Genomic DNA, 18702 nt, shown 5'->3' on the forward strand with positions numbered 1-18702 from the left:
ACTAGTGAGTACTTTCACCCACATAAAACGGGCTTCTGGGTCTTTCTTTAGTATTTCTATGCAGTGGTATCAACGCAGAGTACTATCGCAACCCCTCCAGACCCTCTAGTAGTGTGTCGACGTGAGGTTTGTCTAAAGACAGATTCCCAACGAAAACCATCAACTCGTGGTAATCCTCGATTTGGACTTTGATGTGTTTCTACCAAAAAAAGTATATCAGATACCCTCAAAATCTCCTCTAGACGGCCAGGGTGTGTCCAAAGTGCACCGTTACAATTCCATAAACTCATCCTAAGTCTATTATTTGTCACATGGGCCACACGCCGTCAATTGGCAGCGCGATCATTTATTATGACCCGTTCGTCTCGGTAGAAGGCACGATGCCCCTCTTTACGAGCTTGTATGACTCGCGGCATACAAGTTTTACGATGCTCAATTTGCATCTTGGTCAAGTCTTCATCGAGGTAGATGGGCTCCCCGCCCAATCCTCGAAGAATTGGTCTCTTTTTAAAAAAGGCGATTCTAGATTCCGAGTCCTTAAATTGAAGAACTAAAGCTCTTTTCCTAGTGGTGTCACGCCCTACCCTCCAAGTTTTAGTGATTGGTAGGGCTTCATATCCCAACATTTTACCCAAGGTTTGTGCATCTACGTCGGGAGATGCCCCTTCCTTGAGCCCAGTAACTCGTACATTTAAGCGTCGAGCTTGACGCATTTTTTCCTCCTCGAGGGTAGTGTTTACAATATTTTCGTCCTTTAGTTCTTTTTTAATATTACGTTTTACTACATCAACCCACCCAGTTTTTGCTAGTTCCATATCACTTTTAACCTCTTCTTTAACTTTTTTTATCTCGTCCTTAATATCCTCTAGAGAAGATATTTCACCATCTTCCCTAGATGTTTCAAGGTCCTTAATTCGTTTTTGAAGGTTTACGTTATCTACCTTAAGTTTCGCTACTTCAGCAATAAGCAATTCTCTTTCTTCCTTATCTTTTTGTTTTTCAGCTTCAATTTCATCTCAATATTGGGAACTCTACCATATGCTCATGAGTAGGGATTGTGCCCTCGCATGGAAGAGGCTACGGGAACCGAGACCACAAACACCCATCGAGGATCCCAATATTTGGCACACATATATTGAGAGACTCTACCATGTCCTGAACCAACCACCCATTCCAATGCCCTCCACACCTCGACCTACCATGGGGACACTCTTCACGACCTCTAGGGTCACGAAGGTCATCAAAAAATTACAACATAGGAAATCCATGGACCACACAGGATTGTGTGCCGAGCACATCATATATGCTCGAGAGTGCCTAGCCCCCCTTCTCGCTCTAATCTTCAACCACGCCCTCGCCGAGGGTTTTCCACCACAATGGGCCATGAACACAGTGGCCCCTATACATAAAGGAGGGGACTCAATGGACCCAAATACATATAGGACCGTTATGATAGGTCATACGCTCGCTAAACTATATGGTGCAGTAATGGAAGCGGAGCTCAGTGATTATATGGAAACATTAAGTCTTCGAGCACCTGAGCAAGCTGGCTTTAGACGAGCCTTCTCCACTATTGACCATATCTTCACACTCAGGTGCTTAATTGACCAGACAAAGGCTCGTAAGAAGAAACTATATTGTTGCTTTGTGGACTTTCGCAAGGCCTTTGACACGGTTCCTAGGGAAAGGTTGTTTGATAGACTTAAGAGCTTGGAGATACCAGATGACATGATCTGGGCCATTTATGCCCTATATGAGCAAGTCTCTGGGTGTGTAAGATGCCCAGGTGGCCTATCCGATTGTTTCACTAGCACCATTGGTGTAAAACAGGGTTGCCCCCTATCACCGACTCTTTTTGGGATCTACATTGATGAGATCACTGATTTTATTGCTCGTAAGGGAGGCGAGGGAGTAGCTATTGGGGAGACGCAAGTTAGTCTCTTACTCTACGCAGACGACATTGTCTTGCTCTCAAAGTCGGAACACGACCTACAAAAGCATCTTAATGCCCTGTATGACTTTTGTACACAACGAGGACTGGTAGTGAATTTAGCGAAAACTAAAGTCCTTATCTTTCATACATCGTCCCGAGTTAGGAGTCAATGTCACCTAATCCTCTCTCATAAACCAGTTGAGGTAGTGGGATCGTATGTATACTTGGGAGTCCCCTTTAGTGCTCGCTCAGGTAAATTCTCGATGACCCAGGCAGCCAAAGATAGGCTAACGAGAGGGTATGCATCCCTCTCACTCTTAGAGAGACAATGCCATCAAGCATACTTTCAAGAGCCACGGACTAAGGGATGGCTTTTTGACTCATTAGTGACCCCGTCCCTCATGTATGCATCAGTAGTATGGGCTCCAGGTTTACCATCTTTCATGTGGACGCAATTAGAGAGACCTTTAGCGACGATGTTATCACGTCAACTCCGAAGCAAATCGACAGTACCACATGACATTATTAGAGCTGAGTTCAGTCTACCCCCGATGTTAGTAGAAGCACTCTTTCAAGTGGTAGTTTTTATTCATCGGATACATAGCCAACCACAAGATAGGATATCCCGTCGAGCCTTTGAGGCGTCCCGATCTTTATATGTGTCTGGCGACACTAGCTCTTGGTATAGCATCGTGGTGAGTTGGCTCCGTGCGAACGGCATAGACATTAATAACCTACCTCCCCTTAAGTACAACCATGGGACTGATCAAACTTTAATCTCTCACGAAGATCGTAATAAAGTGATACGCCAAGAAATATGGCAAATTTACACTCGATACAAATGGATCACCCCACGAGAACCACTCCCATCTAAAATGGTGTACTATAAGGAACACTTCTTGCGCTTCTCTACGCTAGGCTTTATTACACGACCAAGATATTTAGATACATTCTTATCAAACGCACTAAGGGTGGCCATTGGACAACTTAGGATATCATCTCACCAACTTGAGATTGAGAATGGTCGGGCTAATAGAGTCCCTAGAGAGGAAAGGTTATGTAGGTTATGCCACATAGAGATAGAGGATGAGTATCACTTCACATGCAAATGCCCAACTTATGCCGAGATACGAGCGGAATACCAAGACATACTAGGACCCTCTCCCACCCTCTCCAAACTATTAGATACCCCGAATGTAAAGAGACTAGGTAGATATATCTTAGACCTAAAACAACATAGGGAGAATAAATTACAAAGTGCTAACGATAACCCTCTTAGTATTCATCACCATGTAACTAGTGTAATTTTTCAGGAACAAGGGGAGACGATGAATGTGGATACACTTACGCCGCTCGGCCTCTCCCTTGAGGAAGCAAAAATGCAAAGAACAACGAAACGCCCTCGAATATTGGGCTTCAAAACAAGTCAACGTGGAGTAGACAAGATTAAGAAGATAAGGGAACGTGAGCTACGTCGACTAGAAGCTATGGTTGGGGTACCTCTTACATGGGGACCACGGGCCACATCCACATCGCAACCCTTTGACCTTCCGCTTCTCTTCGAGAGACTTGGATGGAAATGAAAATAACAATTGTATAACACCATTTTCATTGTAGTAGAACATGTTTCTATATAAAACATGTTTGTTATTTTTTAGAACTATTTAGCTTAAACTCTATTTTTCATCTTATTTTTATTTTTACTTCGATGAATGGGTAAATATCCCATTTTTGTTGTAAACCATTTGTCTCATGGGCCAATTTTGGCCTTAGAAGACGTTAATATATCTTTCTTTCTTTCTTCTGGCAAAAGAAAAGCTGATCAGAAGTGAAAACAGAAAGATCAGAATACAGTAAGAGGGAGTGTGAGATCTGAAAACACAGAGGAAGAGAGTGCGAGAGGGATCGAAACACAAAGACAGAGGGATACAGAAAGTCAAGGAGGAATCTTGAAGAGTCATCCTTGATCTCAACGGACACCAAAGCCCTCCTATTGTCTATGAAAGAGGCACAAGATTATCTTCTCCATTGGTCTTACGCACGACTCACATACTGAACCTTCCTACCTTCTTCTTTGTGCTGCAGAGGAGGTGTGGGTTTAAGTAGGACAGCAAACAGTGATATTGAGTGTGGTTGATTCTAATTTAATCTCAAGAAGACGTGCTCAGTACATTCACTGATGCAGATTGCGTTTTTGCTTCCATGAGTATGGTGATAACTTGTTTTCACTTGTTTGTTGTAAACATGAAGGTTCTGTGATTCCACCACAATGGTGATGAAATATTCGATATTGACATTGTCATTCAATTTGTAAGACTGGTATGCCCTAGGTGCAATAGGGAGTTTTTGTATTTGCATTCCCAATATTTATAATCAGTGGAAATTAAGGGAAAAAGAAAACAAATTGATTTCGTTGTGTTTGCTTGTCAATTGGCGTTTTGACGGCTCTTTTTCGACATCACCACCTTCTCCTTGCTTGCATATCTGCTGCATTTGGAGGAATAATGACCATCAGGTTAGTTGGATCCACAGTTTCTACATGCTCCCCATTGATTCTGTTCACGGGTGTAGAAGCTTGTAGGAATCCAAAATAGTGGTCAATCTTGAATTTTCTACAATGTGTAGTTTGTTCTGTCGAGCTTGCCTTTCATAAGCATTAGCGGTGTATCATTGAACTGCGGTTAGGTGCACTTCTACTTTCAGATGAAATATGCTCTGGTCGGCCAACCATTCACAATTCTTCTCTTTAGTGGTCAATCTTGAATTTCCACAATGTGTAGTTTGTTCCATCGAGATTGCCTTTCACAAGCATTGGGGGTGACATTGAACTGCTGGGGGTTGCACTTCTACTTTCTGATGAAATATGCTCTGCTCGGCCAACCATTCACAAATCCCTTAACGGATGCCTTATCATCAGCTCAAATCTCTTCCTTCAAAGTCATCTGTGCCCAATATAGCAAATAGAGATATAACTGGTGTCTTTCTGCGGTCAACAACCTTAGATCTCTTAATTGAGGTTTTGTTATAATTTATGATATTAGTAACCCATGTGGGTAACTGAACTAGTGCATTAACTTGTCAACCACCCATTTTTCGGACATTGTCAAAGGTTCTTTGACCCTTGCTTGTATATAAACGATTTGTGGTTCTAAGTTTATTCTTGGTTTGTGAATCTTTGTTGTTTATTTGTCCTATTTTCAATGATGCGAAAATACAAAACATTCAAAAAAGAATCCAATATTCACAAAAGAATTTTGAAAGGATGTTCCAACTAGAATTGAGAGTAATGTTGAGACAGATGTCTTCAGAATTCTAAATAGTTTGTATGGTTATAAATTAGATGACTGATGCTAGAGAAGCTACAAAAGATGGGAAAGATGCTTCTTCCGACAATATGGACATTGAAGAAAAAGAAACAAAATTTGCATTCAATGGTAAAGTCCAAGATGGGATTGCGTTCATCTAATATGTTATGTACTATAGAACTAACACGCCTTCTTATTTTTACTGCTCATCCATGAAGTCCTTCAACTCATCAAAACAGCGCAAGGTGAACATGGAGTAAAAAATTATGATTATACACGATATAGGTAAGGCTGTTGTTGCCGGAAAATCTCCTAATTTGCACCTCAATAGGAGTGCTCTTATCACACTTGCATCGCTGGAAAAGTTTCATAATGCTTGCACTTGTAAATCTAGTTAGAAATCTTGTCACAACCAGGGATTATATCTATATGGTGTTTGATGTTGTTGAACACTAGGAGGTATTGCACTGCTCGGCTAAGAAGACTATACAAGTCACTCAAATTTACTCATGGACGTGGTCGATATGTAAAAAGGCCAATTACAGTGCCAAATGCAAATGATGTGAGGTGATATAATAATTACATTAGAAACTTTCTGTGAGATGTACAACTTTCATTCTTTTTTGGCTATTTGAAATGCATAACCGTGGATGCATATATCAGGTTCTTATACATCATTCTTTACTCTGCTGAAAGAGCATGGAGTTATGCAATGGCTATTAAGCTGGAAGCCAATGAACCCAACTCACGTCGCCGATGCCATCTGATTGCAAGATTGTCAAAAGCTGCCAAATGGGCTGAGCTCTTCTCTCAAGCTTGTGCTGAGAAAGCTGATTCAAGAACATCCCTTGAGGCTGCGGTATATAATACCTCAACATGAGATCTCTTTCAAGAACATTTCTTGAGGCTGTGATATATAATAATATCTAGAATAAGCAAGATTTGATCTACTTAGAGGTTCTATTTACTGTAACGGCGCTATTGGAAATAATTTGTCAGGCTTATTCGGCAAATGTGAAAGGTTGTTATTTGGTTGAGCGAGAACAACACTGGGAGACTGCATTGAGAAACTTCATTAGTGCAAGGTTTGGCTTTCACTCTTCCATATTTGTGTCGATTCTTTTATGTTCACACTGTGCTTAAAATTGTCATACTTTTTAAGGGCTATTTATGAAGAATTGGGGAAGTATGGAAGTGTGGAGAATCAAGTGCTTTGTCGTCAAAGAGTGGATGACGAGTTGGAGCCAAACATTCGATATTGCCTGTATAAAATGGGCCGCTCCAACATGAATGAGGCAGAGTTATTGAGCCTGAGTGCGCAAGGCACTCCTGGAATAGATCTTTTTAAGGAAAAACTTGAGGTAAGGGATGTCCTGCATCAGGTAGACAGAAATGATGTCAACTCTTGAAAATAATCTTAATTTTATCACCATTAACTAGTCTTTTTTTGCATTTGAAGATTCCCATTGTTGTATGTTTGAATTTACTAGAAAGTTATGGCTGAAGCACGGTCTCAGCAAGCAGTTAACATGACTGAGTTGAACTGGGTTGGGCGCAAATTTGTAATTAACAATGCCAAGATTCGCTCTTGTATAGCAAAAGGTAAAACAGATTTGATCTCTGTATGATTTCCTAATTTTCATTCGTAAATTGATGTCAATTTTTTAATCCGTTGAGGCTTGATGTTTTTAAAGCATATTCTCTTCATGTTCTACTAGACCTAAGAAGAGCATGCGCAGAATCAGATTTTCCCATTATTACATGGCATCAATGAGCACAGAAACTTTGCGATATATGTGTCCAAAACTTTCATGCAACTGCAGGATTCATACCGTAAGAACCCAGCATCATATTGGGAAGATTTGCAAGTTAACCATGACTTACAAAAGCAAACTCCACAAAAATACGAAAAACTGCAGCTTGTGGCTCACATTGGTGACATCATGAACTTAGGTATTGCCAGATGTGTTAAATGGCATCCGTAAGTTATTATCTTCTATGCTAAGTGCAATACCAATATAGCCCTATTGGAAGGTTTACCTACAAACTACGATGAGTGTGCAGCTCTTGCTGAGCTGCATCCTGAGCTGTCTGTCACATGTGGGAATGTGAAGGTTCTTGGAAGTTGTGAAGGTCAATTTATGCTCCAACAGTATAATGACTGAACGAATTGTGCTTTTAAAGATCAATAATTTACTTAATGTCAATCATATTTGTGGGGAGAAAAGAAGATTCCTTGTTGCCTGTTTTCTCCATTCATAAGCGGAGAGCATCTTCATCTTCATTAGAAAGTCTCCACTGTTAACTGATTCAAAGGATCAGCATGCCCAACTTACCAACTTTTAAATGAAAAAAGGAATCAAAGGATCAGTATGAATCCTGATTGGTACTTACAGGCATCTTATCATTACCCTATTTTCAGTGTTTCTGAATACTTGTTGTACAATGTATAGTGTACACACAGAATGGCTATTCAACCCCCTTGGATAAATGTAGCTAGCATTAGAGCAGAACTTTCCTGTATCCATATCCCAAATGCACGAATATTTAGACCACTGACAGTGCCTTGTTTCCTTCTTGCTGACATTGGATATAGGAACCCTAAGCTCGACACCTTTCATGCAATTTTCTTTTCTATTACTTTTGTTATAAAGCAAATGGTTGCAGTGATTAGAAAATGAGCCGTGTTAATGTCATGTGTATAACAGGACAGCAGTTGGAGAAAGAGCTTGATGCTTCTACAACCTCTTTGTCTTTAGAGAAACGACTTAGTGTATTTGACAAAATTTTCACAGCATATCATGATGCAAGGCGACATATACGTGAAGACTTGGTAAGTTTCTGAATAACATTCTCTTTGTATAACCTTCTTCAATGGTTTTAAGTTGGTAAATGTTCACAGGTAATGGCGGGAAGTGCAGAGGACGTGAGAGATAATTTAAATGGCCTGGATAAGGCTGTAAGTTGTATAATACTTCAGAAGACTATTGATCGCAATCTACTTCTGGTCACCATCTCAAAAAATCATATAAGTAAACAACATATAAAGGAAGTGAAGAATGATAAGACAACTAAACCCCAAGAGTTGGTCAGATTGTATGATCTACTTCTTCAAGTATGCTCAAAACTTCAATTTAGATTCAACCCAAGAATGTTTCCAAGTTTCATCTTCTTTTGATGTATAAAATCAAAACTCTCTAAAATATGACTAATGTCATCAGCAACTTTGGACTTGCAGAATTTGTCAGATTTATCAGATCTTGCAATGTCTGGGAAGGAGAAAAACAATGAGGAAGTCATGTTTGCAGCAGTGTTAGATGCTAAGAAACTTGCTTTTCAAGCTGCAAGGTACACATTTTAGGATATGATTTGACAAATTCATTGGAAGTCACAAAATCAAGTCATATGTTCTAATGCCTGATATGGATTTGGAAATGAGGAAAGGTAGAACTGAATTCCAACATTCCTTCAGGTTACTTAAGTTTTCATGTCGATAATCATATGAGCACGTACTCGTGAGCTGCTTAATGCAAAACGCATTAATAACTCAGTATGAGTCAATTTGAAATAGTGCTGTTGTTCATGGAATCTATTAAAATGCATGGGATTAAACTTCAACCAGTTGCCACACTCAATGGCCACACAATTTAGAAACTTAAAATCGATATGATTTGCCCTTGCATTTTAAGGTGCCTTGGACCTTTACTCATATGATCATGAGCTTTGAAGATTAGATACAATTTCATATAGATATCATAGACATATTTCATTCTATTCAAGGCATTAACTTCATCTGCTTCCTAATTAAAGTTGCCTTGTCGTCTGAAGATCACATGTGGAGATCATCAGCTATCCAGACCAAGTATTGCTAATAGGTGTATATTTATTTAGTTGCTTTTGCGGTCTTCGTTTAGACGGGGGCCTGCTTGTATGTCTTGTAATACAATATTTAGAGACAAATTTATTTGTGTCACGTGAAATTATCTGCTGGTAGGGCTATAACAGGAGGAGAACTTCTACCGTTGCTACTGACTTGCAATTAGCTGATTAGAATTATACCATGCTTCTCTGTGCATTTTCCGAATGCAAATTGTGTGCATGTATACTTCTGATTGAGTTTTTGAGTTACACGGAGATGCCAGAGATCGTATGAGACTTTTGAAGTTATTATGAAGTATACTAATGAACTTAAGCTAGCTGACATCAAGGAAGCCAAAGGAGAAGGTAAAACAATACACATTTCAAACAAAATCTGGAAGTTTATGGCAGAACTTTCATCTCCACACATCTGATAAAAAACAAACTAGATGTATACATATCATGTTTGATCTGTAATGCAGATATTTTTTCGGGAGATTGGTTGTATGTAGGTAGCAGCAACACAAAAAGAAATATATCCTTAGAGCAAAAGTTCAAGCTTAATGTTGGGAATAGAAAAAGGTTGTACAGATATGTACAGGTAGTAAAAGTATCTTGTGTATCTTTCATGTGGGCCATCATACTAAATTTGTTCTATGACAGAATGGAAAACCTCAAGGTTTTACATTAGGTTGAATGACCTATGTAAGAATATATGCTCATCTATATCAGTGTGAAGTAATTATTATATAAAAGTTTTATTACAGATGTTTGTGAATCACTTGAAACAAAGGATCTAAAGTGGAGCAGTAAGTGCTCCAATAGTGTAAACACGTATATTTTCAGTGGTCATATCTCATAAGATTCCCTTGATTTGAGGATTTGTACAAAATCTTTGCGAACTTTGATACAAATTTTGGATGAATATAACCTTTTGCACATGTTGTTTGTTGGATTCATGTAGCTTTTGCCTGTTCTGCTTAATGTTTGAGCATGTTCACTGTCGCTCTATTACAAAAAGGGCCATGCCATCAAAACTCATTAGCAGTATGGATCTTAACACTGATGTTTCTGAGTTTTCATTGCCTAAGATACAACTTTTTCTTGTGTAGTCCCTACTAAATTCTTTAAATTGTAATATACATATGACCGAATCTCATCCCATGGGCAGTTTTTTTTAACTCAGAAATTGTTGTTTCCCATCTACTAAGCAATGTCGACATGTTTGTTGGCTTTACAGGTGTTTCTATCTTGCTCAGTTTTTTTCAGCAGCTGGAAAGCATGCGGAGGCATATCTTCTATTTCACAGAGCTCAGGAGTATGCAAATGTTGCTCTTAATAAGCCAGAGGCATCAAATTATGAAGAAGAGGTGACAATCTTAATATTTTGGTTAAGCCACAGTATTCACTACAACTGTATCTTGGTAGCATGGATGCATGGTGTGTTGCTGATAATCATGCCTATATGTGTTTCTTGATTTAATTTTACATAGGAGAATCTGACCATGATGTGTTGATTGATACAATTGCATGTATGTGAATGTTTTAAAATCTATTTGCCATCTGGTTGCAATACTACACATATGTTATCGTGTGGTCATCATGAAACTTCCCACCTACATAAACTCAGGGTAGTGTTATGTGCTATATATTTTTTAATATATATATTAACATGTCTTGGAACATGGGTCAAGTAAATTTTATTTAGAGCCCATAAAGTGTACTCTTCTCTTTTGAGCAGCCACCTCTTATGAATGTCTTTGGGAATGAAAAGTCGTTTCCTCTTTTTACTGGAAGCAAGTATTCTTTCAAATGCAAAAACAAAATAGTGCAATCTTTATTGTAACTGAGAATTAAAGTAAAACTTGTGTAACATTTTCTTAGGTTGTGCTGGAGTTGAAGAATCTTTCCGAAGAATGTAGAGTCCAGAGTTGTCTCACTCATGCCATGGGTGTTGCGGACGCATTGAAGCTAGAGAACTCTTTGCAAAAGGGAATTGCTTCAATCTCACTCAGTGAAGATAGTTTAACAAGAAGCAAGGTGAGTTAGAAATATTTTAGATGCTATATAATATGTTGATGCATAGAAAGCTGGATATCATGACTTCTATTTACATATATTTGGTGCATAGAAAGCTGGATATCTCATTGACCGGATTGATGAATATGAGTCGGTTGTGGCTACGACTTTGGCACCTGGTTCAAAAGACCCGCCGCATATCACACCAATTCCTCCAATGTTCCAAGCTGTACCTTGCAGACCTATCGTTCTCGATACTGCCATCAATGCTATTGTCTTCCCATCTCTAGAAGGTCGTGTGAAGAAAGAAGACAAGAAAAAGAGCTTTTTCGGTTTTTGGCGATGATGATAATATTAGTAATTTTAGATCCATTGGTTTGACAATTTTGTATGAGATTCACATCAAAGTTATTAAATGTCAATGCAAGTACAAAAGGCCAGCAAAAAAAATGCTTCTATTAATTGGATGAGAAATTTACAAGCTATAAAATACAATGGAGTCTATGCTTGAAGGATTTCCTATCTCTCAAGTGAACTTCCATCAACGTTCCTCTATGATGGCTTCACATAAGCAAATGCTTGTCACAAGCTTGAAGGAGGCTGTTTGATTTTAAAATTATGCAACAACGAAATTTACTGCATTGATGGTTCTAGATTCTGAAGTTCTACGCCAAATTCTTGAAAACATGGAAATGGGTTGCCTGATGCAAAATAATGTGTTGGAATGTCCTTTGTTCTGAAAGGGAATTTGATCATGTAAGAATTTATTGTGGGAACTTGATGGTCAATTGTGAACATTATATAGCTTACTAAAGCAAGCAAAACTAAAGGTACATGGAAAAAATGTTATAAACAGTTTTAATGTTAACATTTGTATGCAGAGACGAGACGTATGTGCAACATGTTTGGAAATCAAGTATCGCAAATTTTCTATCAACATCATGTAAATCAGCCTAACGTATCAAGAAATGCAAAGCTATGAGCTTTTAAAACTGAATGGTCCACATGTGGAATAAGTGGCCAGTGTATTTTATGCATGAGAAAATGCTAAAAAAATATCCTTATTTTTCTTGGTGGTTTAGAACGTTATTAAATGATATGAGGGTGATCATCCACCTATCCAAAGCTTTTGAAAATGTCCCCTTTATTTATAACCTGAACATAAAATTTATAACTTCAAATGAAATTCAAATAAATCAATTTGGCTCATCATAGGCACATACATGGTTATGGTTGATGCAATGGATTGGCAATTTCATAAAATGCCCATCTGAAAATTTAGATGAACATCACTTGAGCATGAACGCTTCTAAACCGAGTGTCTTTTTTATCATTGTACTCACTCTAAACTTTAATATGGATATATCCTTTGGAATTGCTCATTATTTGTTTTTCCACGACAATCGAGAATCATTTTTATCCCTGTGATAGGTCGTGATATAAAATTTGGCCTTGCTAATTTTGGATCTAGACCACTCAACCTTTTGATAAGGTGAGCTTGTCCCCTCTATAAGCAAATATTTAACATTTGTTGATCCAAGATTCCAAACAATAAACAAATCATATAACAAAAAACATGGTAGTGCTATCTAGTACATAAATCCCTTGTGCAATATTTCCCCCTATAATACTTTTAGATCCGCATTCACATAGATTCTTCCATACACTCATCATTCTCTAAAGCTAGTAAAAGCCAGGGATAATTATTAACAACGTGATGTCTTTAAATTGTAGCACTAATAATATTAATAAAATACAAGGGAATTGTTGAAATTGGGGAGTCCTTTAAATCACCTTTATCGACCTCACATATATCAAAATATTTTGAGAGTCTCATTACATTCCTTAAAATATCTGAAATCCATAACTTACTTCGTTGTCATTAACATGGTGACATATATATTTGTATTGAATAAATGTGCCTAGCTTCAAATATATGATTTATTAATCTATTCCAGTTGCTAAATTGTGACCCATTATACAATGCGACCCACTGACATTTTAGAAGGTAACCCTACTACACAATATCACATTCTTGCCACCATGAAATGTGTTTTCGTTTACATCTAAGGGATACAAGTGGTTTTGATTAGAAACAACTACAATTTGTTTGCATTTGTGTAGAAACTTGATCGTTTTTTATCCTTGTAAATGGGAAGTTGCAGGAAAATCATTTTCTCATGCACAAACAAATGCATTTCCGCCAACTACATATCTTTCACAAGAAATGTAGTTCAAAGAAAAATGGTTTGATAATGAATGTTGTGAAGCTTACAAACGCCTTAGGAGTTTTCATGTATTCAAAAGACAAGGAGAAACATCAAAAGCATTTGCATCAATACAATAGACATTTTCAAAGAAAGAAAGATGATGGGAAGTTCTCAAATTTCTCCAAACACAAGAAAGCACATACATATGTTGATTTTTAGAGAGACCTAAAAGGGAAACATGATATAAGCAATGATGACTTAATTCTTATGGACTTGTCTATGCATTGTAAGAACTTATGTGAGCAATCAAATGCCGAAAAGATAATATGTTATGTTTCTCTTTCATATTCGCCTTCCTTCCTTAGGATTAAGGATGTATACAAAGGGTGTTACAAATTGGCCACCTCAAAGACAGAAGATCTTCAAGGTATAAATTTTAAAATGCTCAAACAAATGGGAAAGGAAGCAAACACGTGGATAAGCAATATGTTTAGTATGGCATTGCAATATGGCACACCTTATATATAAAGGTGGACATACAAATAATATGAAACTCATGTATGGCAAAACTATTGGATGTATAATAGAAATAAATATAAGTGCATGGGTTGAAAAAATGGTAAGAGGCTTGATAAGTTGGCTTTCAAAAACCGCATAACATCATTGATAACTTTGTCATTCCTCTACTATTAATAGAAGAAAGTCACTTGAAAGGTAAGGATATATCTTGTTGCTTCATAGACTTCATGAAATCTTTTGATATGATACCTCACGAGCATCTTTAGAGGCGTGTGGAAAAACTTGGGGTACCAAGTGAATATATGTTTGCCATTTCTCGAACTTATGAGAAGTTTATATTTGATCATGTGCATATGGAATGTAATCTTCATACTTTTGTTTTTACCTAGATGAGGTGGTGTTTTTGGAAAATATTTAAAAGTTGCACAGAAGCTTATGAGGGCATTGGAAGAGTTTTGTATTCATACTAAGTTGATTGTCAATAGCTCTAAAATGAAAATGTGAAGAGTGCAAATAAGGATAAACCATGCGTTATGTATGTATGTACAATAATGAGAAACTTGAAACTATAAATATCTCCCTCTCTCTCTCTCTCTATCTAAAAGCACACAATTATATTAATTGTATGTAAAAGCCATTTGTTACAACACTTCTTAGTCTCCTTTAGCTATAAGGAAGAGGGAGATCTTGTAATGCCACGAGAAAACCTGAATATGTAACATCTAGAAATTCCACATAAGAATGCCTTTCAACTTCTTCATATAGGCTTTCTCCCAAATTCCAATGTCTACTATGAAACATGAAAGCATTGCACATACCAATTGTGTTGTAGTCCCCAATATCATAAAAATTGGAACTATATCTCCAACTCATCATTTTCAACATATTGCGGAAAAAACCCATTGTTGAGGTCTCAAATACAATGGGTTAAAACTTGCCGAACATCCGATAAGTACTTTCAAATTATAGAAGCTATAGGACATTTAATAAACCTATGTGTACTCTCTCTATCTCTCTCTCTCTTATTTGGTCTTATAGGCCATTTTGGCCTCTTAAAAGACGTTAATACTTCTTTCTTTCTCTCTCTCTCTCTCTCTCTCTCTCTCTACCCACACACACATTTGCACCCCACCCCACTCTTTTTGTGTTAACCAAAACATTTATAATCCCCTGTGGACATCTTAAGGAGGTTTACATGCATGTTGAATTCTAAAATGTCAGCTAGGAACGGGATCTATAATGCTTACAACATGGACATAGGAGCTAAATTTAATTACAATAAAATATATGGAGAATGTGGGGTAATGGCTCAATTGATTTATTCACAATGCATCAATATATATGGAGAATGTGGGGTAATGGCTCAATTGATTTATTCACAATGCATCAATATATATGGAGAATTCTATCAACAAATATGTATGGAGTATTTGCTTCATTACCATCATTATGTATATGCATAATGATTGTCCCCACATTTACACCACCATATTCTCCAAAACAACTTGTATCAACAATAAATCTTCAATCAAGATTGATAAGTACCCCCATTTTCCCAATCAATCTTTCATACATAACTCTTAGGTTTTCATATTCTGCATATCTAGCAACTTGCCTTAAAAACCATTCCTTATGCTTTCCTAGGAAATTCATACAAAATAACTTTTATCAACAATAAATCTTCAATCAAGATTTACACATCCACACGCACTGACAATATAGCAATCGGTTATTCTTCGTGATATTATGCAATATCCAATTAATCAAAGTGTTTCAACAATGAGTCAATGGAATTACATTATGCACATGATTCAAAATTACAACGATTGCGTTGCATTCTTCAAAAATACAAGATACCATCCAATACAAAGTCCATAGTATCAAGGGATCGTATAATACTCACTCTCTAGAGATTGTATCATCTTTTTAAGAAGTCAATGGCTTTAACACAAAGACGTGAACACACGACCATGTTAGATTAACTTGGTTTCCCTCGGTATAAAGGGGATGATATTAGTTGAGCATTCAATCATAGACTAAAAAATGAGGATAAGGTTAGAAGTGCCAGTAGAGTGAGAGATATGAGCAAACCAGTCTTATTTGAGGCTGAATAAACTCCTACTAAAAACCGACAATCTCCGATAGAGGGATCGACAAATGTGACAACACCGAGCCCATCAAAAAAGCAACTACTAGCATCTTGATTGTTAAGTTGATAGTAACTATTGAATGCATAGGATGCATTAGCTGGAGCACCAATTGAGCTACATGATCCGCCATCAACAAGGGCAGTACAATCGGCAGCTGCACATGCAATTTGTGCATTTAATAGCAAATGTGATGCATTCGTCTTCGGATTGGCCACACACCACCTTATCGGTAAGTACGGCACTCCCTCGGCATTGACTAAATCGTTCCTTGACCCTTGACCTTGAATGGACACCGACGATTGACCAGTCAAATCTAGCATATACTTACCTTGACCATCGAATGTGAACACTCCCCAATGTCGTTCGAAATTCCCTGGGAGCACGCTCTTTTGATTCTCATCTAGGAGGCTGAACAAGTACACATTTACAATGACACCGGGACGTAGTGGTGTGCCTTTCTTGCTCGCGAGGTGATTGATTAGACCTTGATTGAAGTTCTTTGCATTAGAGAGGTTGGCATGGATGCCACCATCAGAAGGCCACCCTATCTCCCCTATTATAACCTCCATGCTTCTAAAGCCGATGCTCGATAGAGCCACAATTGTCATATCCACACTTGCATCAAATGCATTTGTATATGTGATTGAACCATCGAGCACTGGGTGGAGCGACCCATTGAAAAATGCATAATCCTCAGGGAAATCTGCTTGTTGCATTAGGTCTAAGAATGGATAGATGTTCACTACGAATGGCGAATTGATTTGATCCAAAAATGAGACAATTTGCTTCATCGTGTCTATCATGTCAGGCCGGAATTCGGCTTTTGAGGGGGCAGTACTCCAAATCACATCAGCATTGCAAGGTATCGTGAGCTTCACTATGTTTTGTAGCCCAACTTTTACCAGAGATTGATGCATATTGTATAGAGCTTGATAGGTGTATTTTGCATACTGGGTTCCATAATTAGTTAGGAATGGCTCATTTCCGAGAGCAATATACCTGCAAGTATAATCATGAGAAGATGTAGCTTTAGACATTTTCCAGTGTGGTAGACAGGACAATTTTCCGCGTGTTTGCCTGCAATGTTCGGCATTGCGCGTATATGCATGTAGGTAGGTAGGTGTGCATATACATATGCATTGATGTATATGTATATGTATGTGTGCATCAGCCTAAGGATGTTCATCCAGTTAAGTCCACATCTGTGGTGTGGCTGGAATGATAGTATGTGAAAATGGTCATAAGGTAGTCCTCATACATACAATACAATACAATACACACATACACATACACATACATACATACATACATACATACATACACATACACATACACATGTATGATGTACATGATAAAATGGCATACATGCATATATAAACATGTGTGAAAACACAATATACTTACTTGAAGTTAACTCCTCCTTTACCCATGAAATCCGTGAGGTTTTCCTTGACCCAAGCATCAGTGGCTATGGAAGAGGCTGCAAAAGGCTGAAGGTATTCATTCTGGATACCGACCATAACCTCGATACCAGACCCAGCTAAGGCAGATAGAACCTGTGGGTCGGCATCAAAAAGCTTGATTTTTGTGATATTGTTAGCCCGGAGGAGCTTCACCACAATGGGGGGGGGAAGTGGCAGATGCGTGAGATGGCCCCAGTTGAACCCGACTGCGGAGGAAGAGATTTGGCCTAATAACTGCAACTGAAGTAGGGTTAAAAGGAGGAGGAAGAAGAAGAAGAAGGTGAGATTCTCCATATGTTGGGGTCTTCTGTGTGTGTGTGTGTGCTCTGTGACAAGAGGAGGAAGAGTGTGGTTTCATCATTTGGGGGGGGGGTGAAAGTGAAGGTGAAGATGAAGATGAAGGAAAGGAATCCAACAGAAAAAAGTTGTTTTACGTGGGTTCACACGCCCATCCAGCCAGATATATTAGAATTTAGGAGTAGTAATAGTAGTAGTAGAAATGGTTGTAGTAGAAGTGATAATAATAGTGGTAGTGGTAGTGGTAGTGGTAGTGGTAGAATTAGTGTTAGTAATTGGTAGTTGGTAGTTAGTAGTTAGTAGTTAGTAGTTAGTAGACTCTTAAGGAATTGAGGTAATGGTAGTAGCTAATTCCATATAACTTATAAGGAGTTATATATATTTGTTGTTGTAGTAGTGTTAGTATTAGTAGTAGTAGTGGCGAACTGTGGTAGTGGTAGTGGTAGTGGTAGTGAATTGTGATAGGGTAGTAGTAGCCAACACCACCAACACTAGTAGTGGTAGTGATAATAGTTTTTGTAGGGGAAGGTCACATCACATTGTGACGAACACTTTGGTTGCCCACAAAACCCATGCCGCCACCCTTCACAGTTCAAAGTCTTGTCTATGTGGGGCTCAAACACATGACCTTTTTCGTCCCCATTGTGACCCCGCCTTACCAACTGTTCCACTCATTACATCCTACCAAGGATCCATTTCGAATAAAAATGTCGCTCAAACATCATCGGGCATTATTGGGTTGTAAACTCGACTTTTGAGTTGAGGTCACCAATAACGGAGACCATCGACTTCTAAGGTTATGGTCGAGAATGTGTATTGAGTCCAACTTGGACACATGTGTTCGTGTGGCCATATATCATGTATGTTTTTTTATTATTTATTCGAGCTCATGATGTGTCAAAAGGGATTTTCCTTTTTAGCAAATGTCTCTAGGATAGGTTTACGCTC

At 38.1% G+C, this 18702-nt stretch overlaps 3 protein-coding genes across 5 annotated transcripts in view; 1 reads left to right on the forward strand and 2 right to left on the reverse strand.

Annotated features, from left to right (window-relative positions):
- Window positions 1-11730, forward strand: part of LOC147859498 (signal recognition particle-related / SRP-like protein) — a 21798-nt gene extending 10068 nt beyond the window's left edge. For 2 of the 3 annotated variants that reach the window (XM_087325481.1, XM_087325479.1), the window contains exons 2-14: window positions 5274-5367; window positions 5457-5523; window positions 5695-5805; window positions 5902-6097; window positions 6238-6323; window positions 6401-6599; window positions 6729-6840; window positions 7947-8071; window positions 8141-8353; window positions 8477-8586; window positions 10337-10466; window positions 10981-11136; window positions 11228-11730. In XM_087325481.1, coding sequence (XP_087181607.1) covers window positions 5274-5367; window positions 5457-5523; window positions 5695-5805; window positions 5902-6097; window positions 6238-6323; window positions 6401-6599; window positions 6729-6840; window positions 7947-8071; window positions 8141-8353; window positions 8477-8586; window positions 10337-10466; window positions 10981-11136; window positions 11228-11461 — 1833 coding nt within the window. In that variant the 3' untranslated portion in view covers window positions 11462-11730. Of the gene's footprint in view, window positions 1-4120; window positions 4145-5273; window positions 5368-5456; window positions 5524-5694; window positions 5806-5901; window positions 6098-6237; window positions 6324-6400; window positions 6600-6728; window positions 6841-7946; window positions 8072-8140; window positions 8354-8476; window positions 8587-10336; window positions 10467-10980; window positions 11137-11227 lie in introns of those variants that run through there. The other variant, XM_087325480.1, reaches the window with a different exon arrangement.
- On the reverse strand, window positions 93-1106 carry LOC147859500 (uncharacterized). Its single transcript, XM_087325637.1, has 2 exons — window positions 1103-1106; window positions 93-1003 (listed from the first exon to the last, which is right to left on the reverse strand). Exons 1-2 carry the CDS (start codon window positions 1104-1106, stop codon window positions 327-329), a joined length of 681 nt encoding a protein of 226 aa, XP_087181763.1. The 3' UTR covers window positions 93-326.
- Window positions 11731-15651: 3921 nt separating the features above from the next.
- On the reverse strand, window positions 15652-17766 carry LOC147859501 (glucan endo-1,3-beta-glucosidase 6-like). Its single transcript, XM_087325482.1, has 2 exons — window positions 17399-17766; window positions 15652-16993 (listed from the first exon to the last, which is right to left on the reverse strand). The coding sequence occupies exons 1-2, from the start codon at window positions 17749-17751 to the stop codon at window positions 15874-15876; spliced, it is 1473 nt and encodes a 490-aa protein (XP_087181608.1). The 5' UTR covers window positions 17752-17766; the 3' UTR covers window positions 15652-15873.
- Window positions 17767-18702: the final 936 nt, after the last annotated feature.

The sequence above is a fragment of the Azolla caroliniana genome, unplaced genomic scaffold (genome assembly GCF_043228905.1).
Source record: "Azolla caroliniana isolate FFs.n. ecotype wild unplaced genomic scaffold, voAzoCaro1.0.p SCAF_10, whole genome shotgun sequence".
NCBI lineage: Eukaryota > Viridiplantae > Streptophyta > Polypodiopsida > Salviniales > Salviniaceae > Azolla > Azolla caroliniana.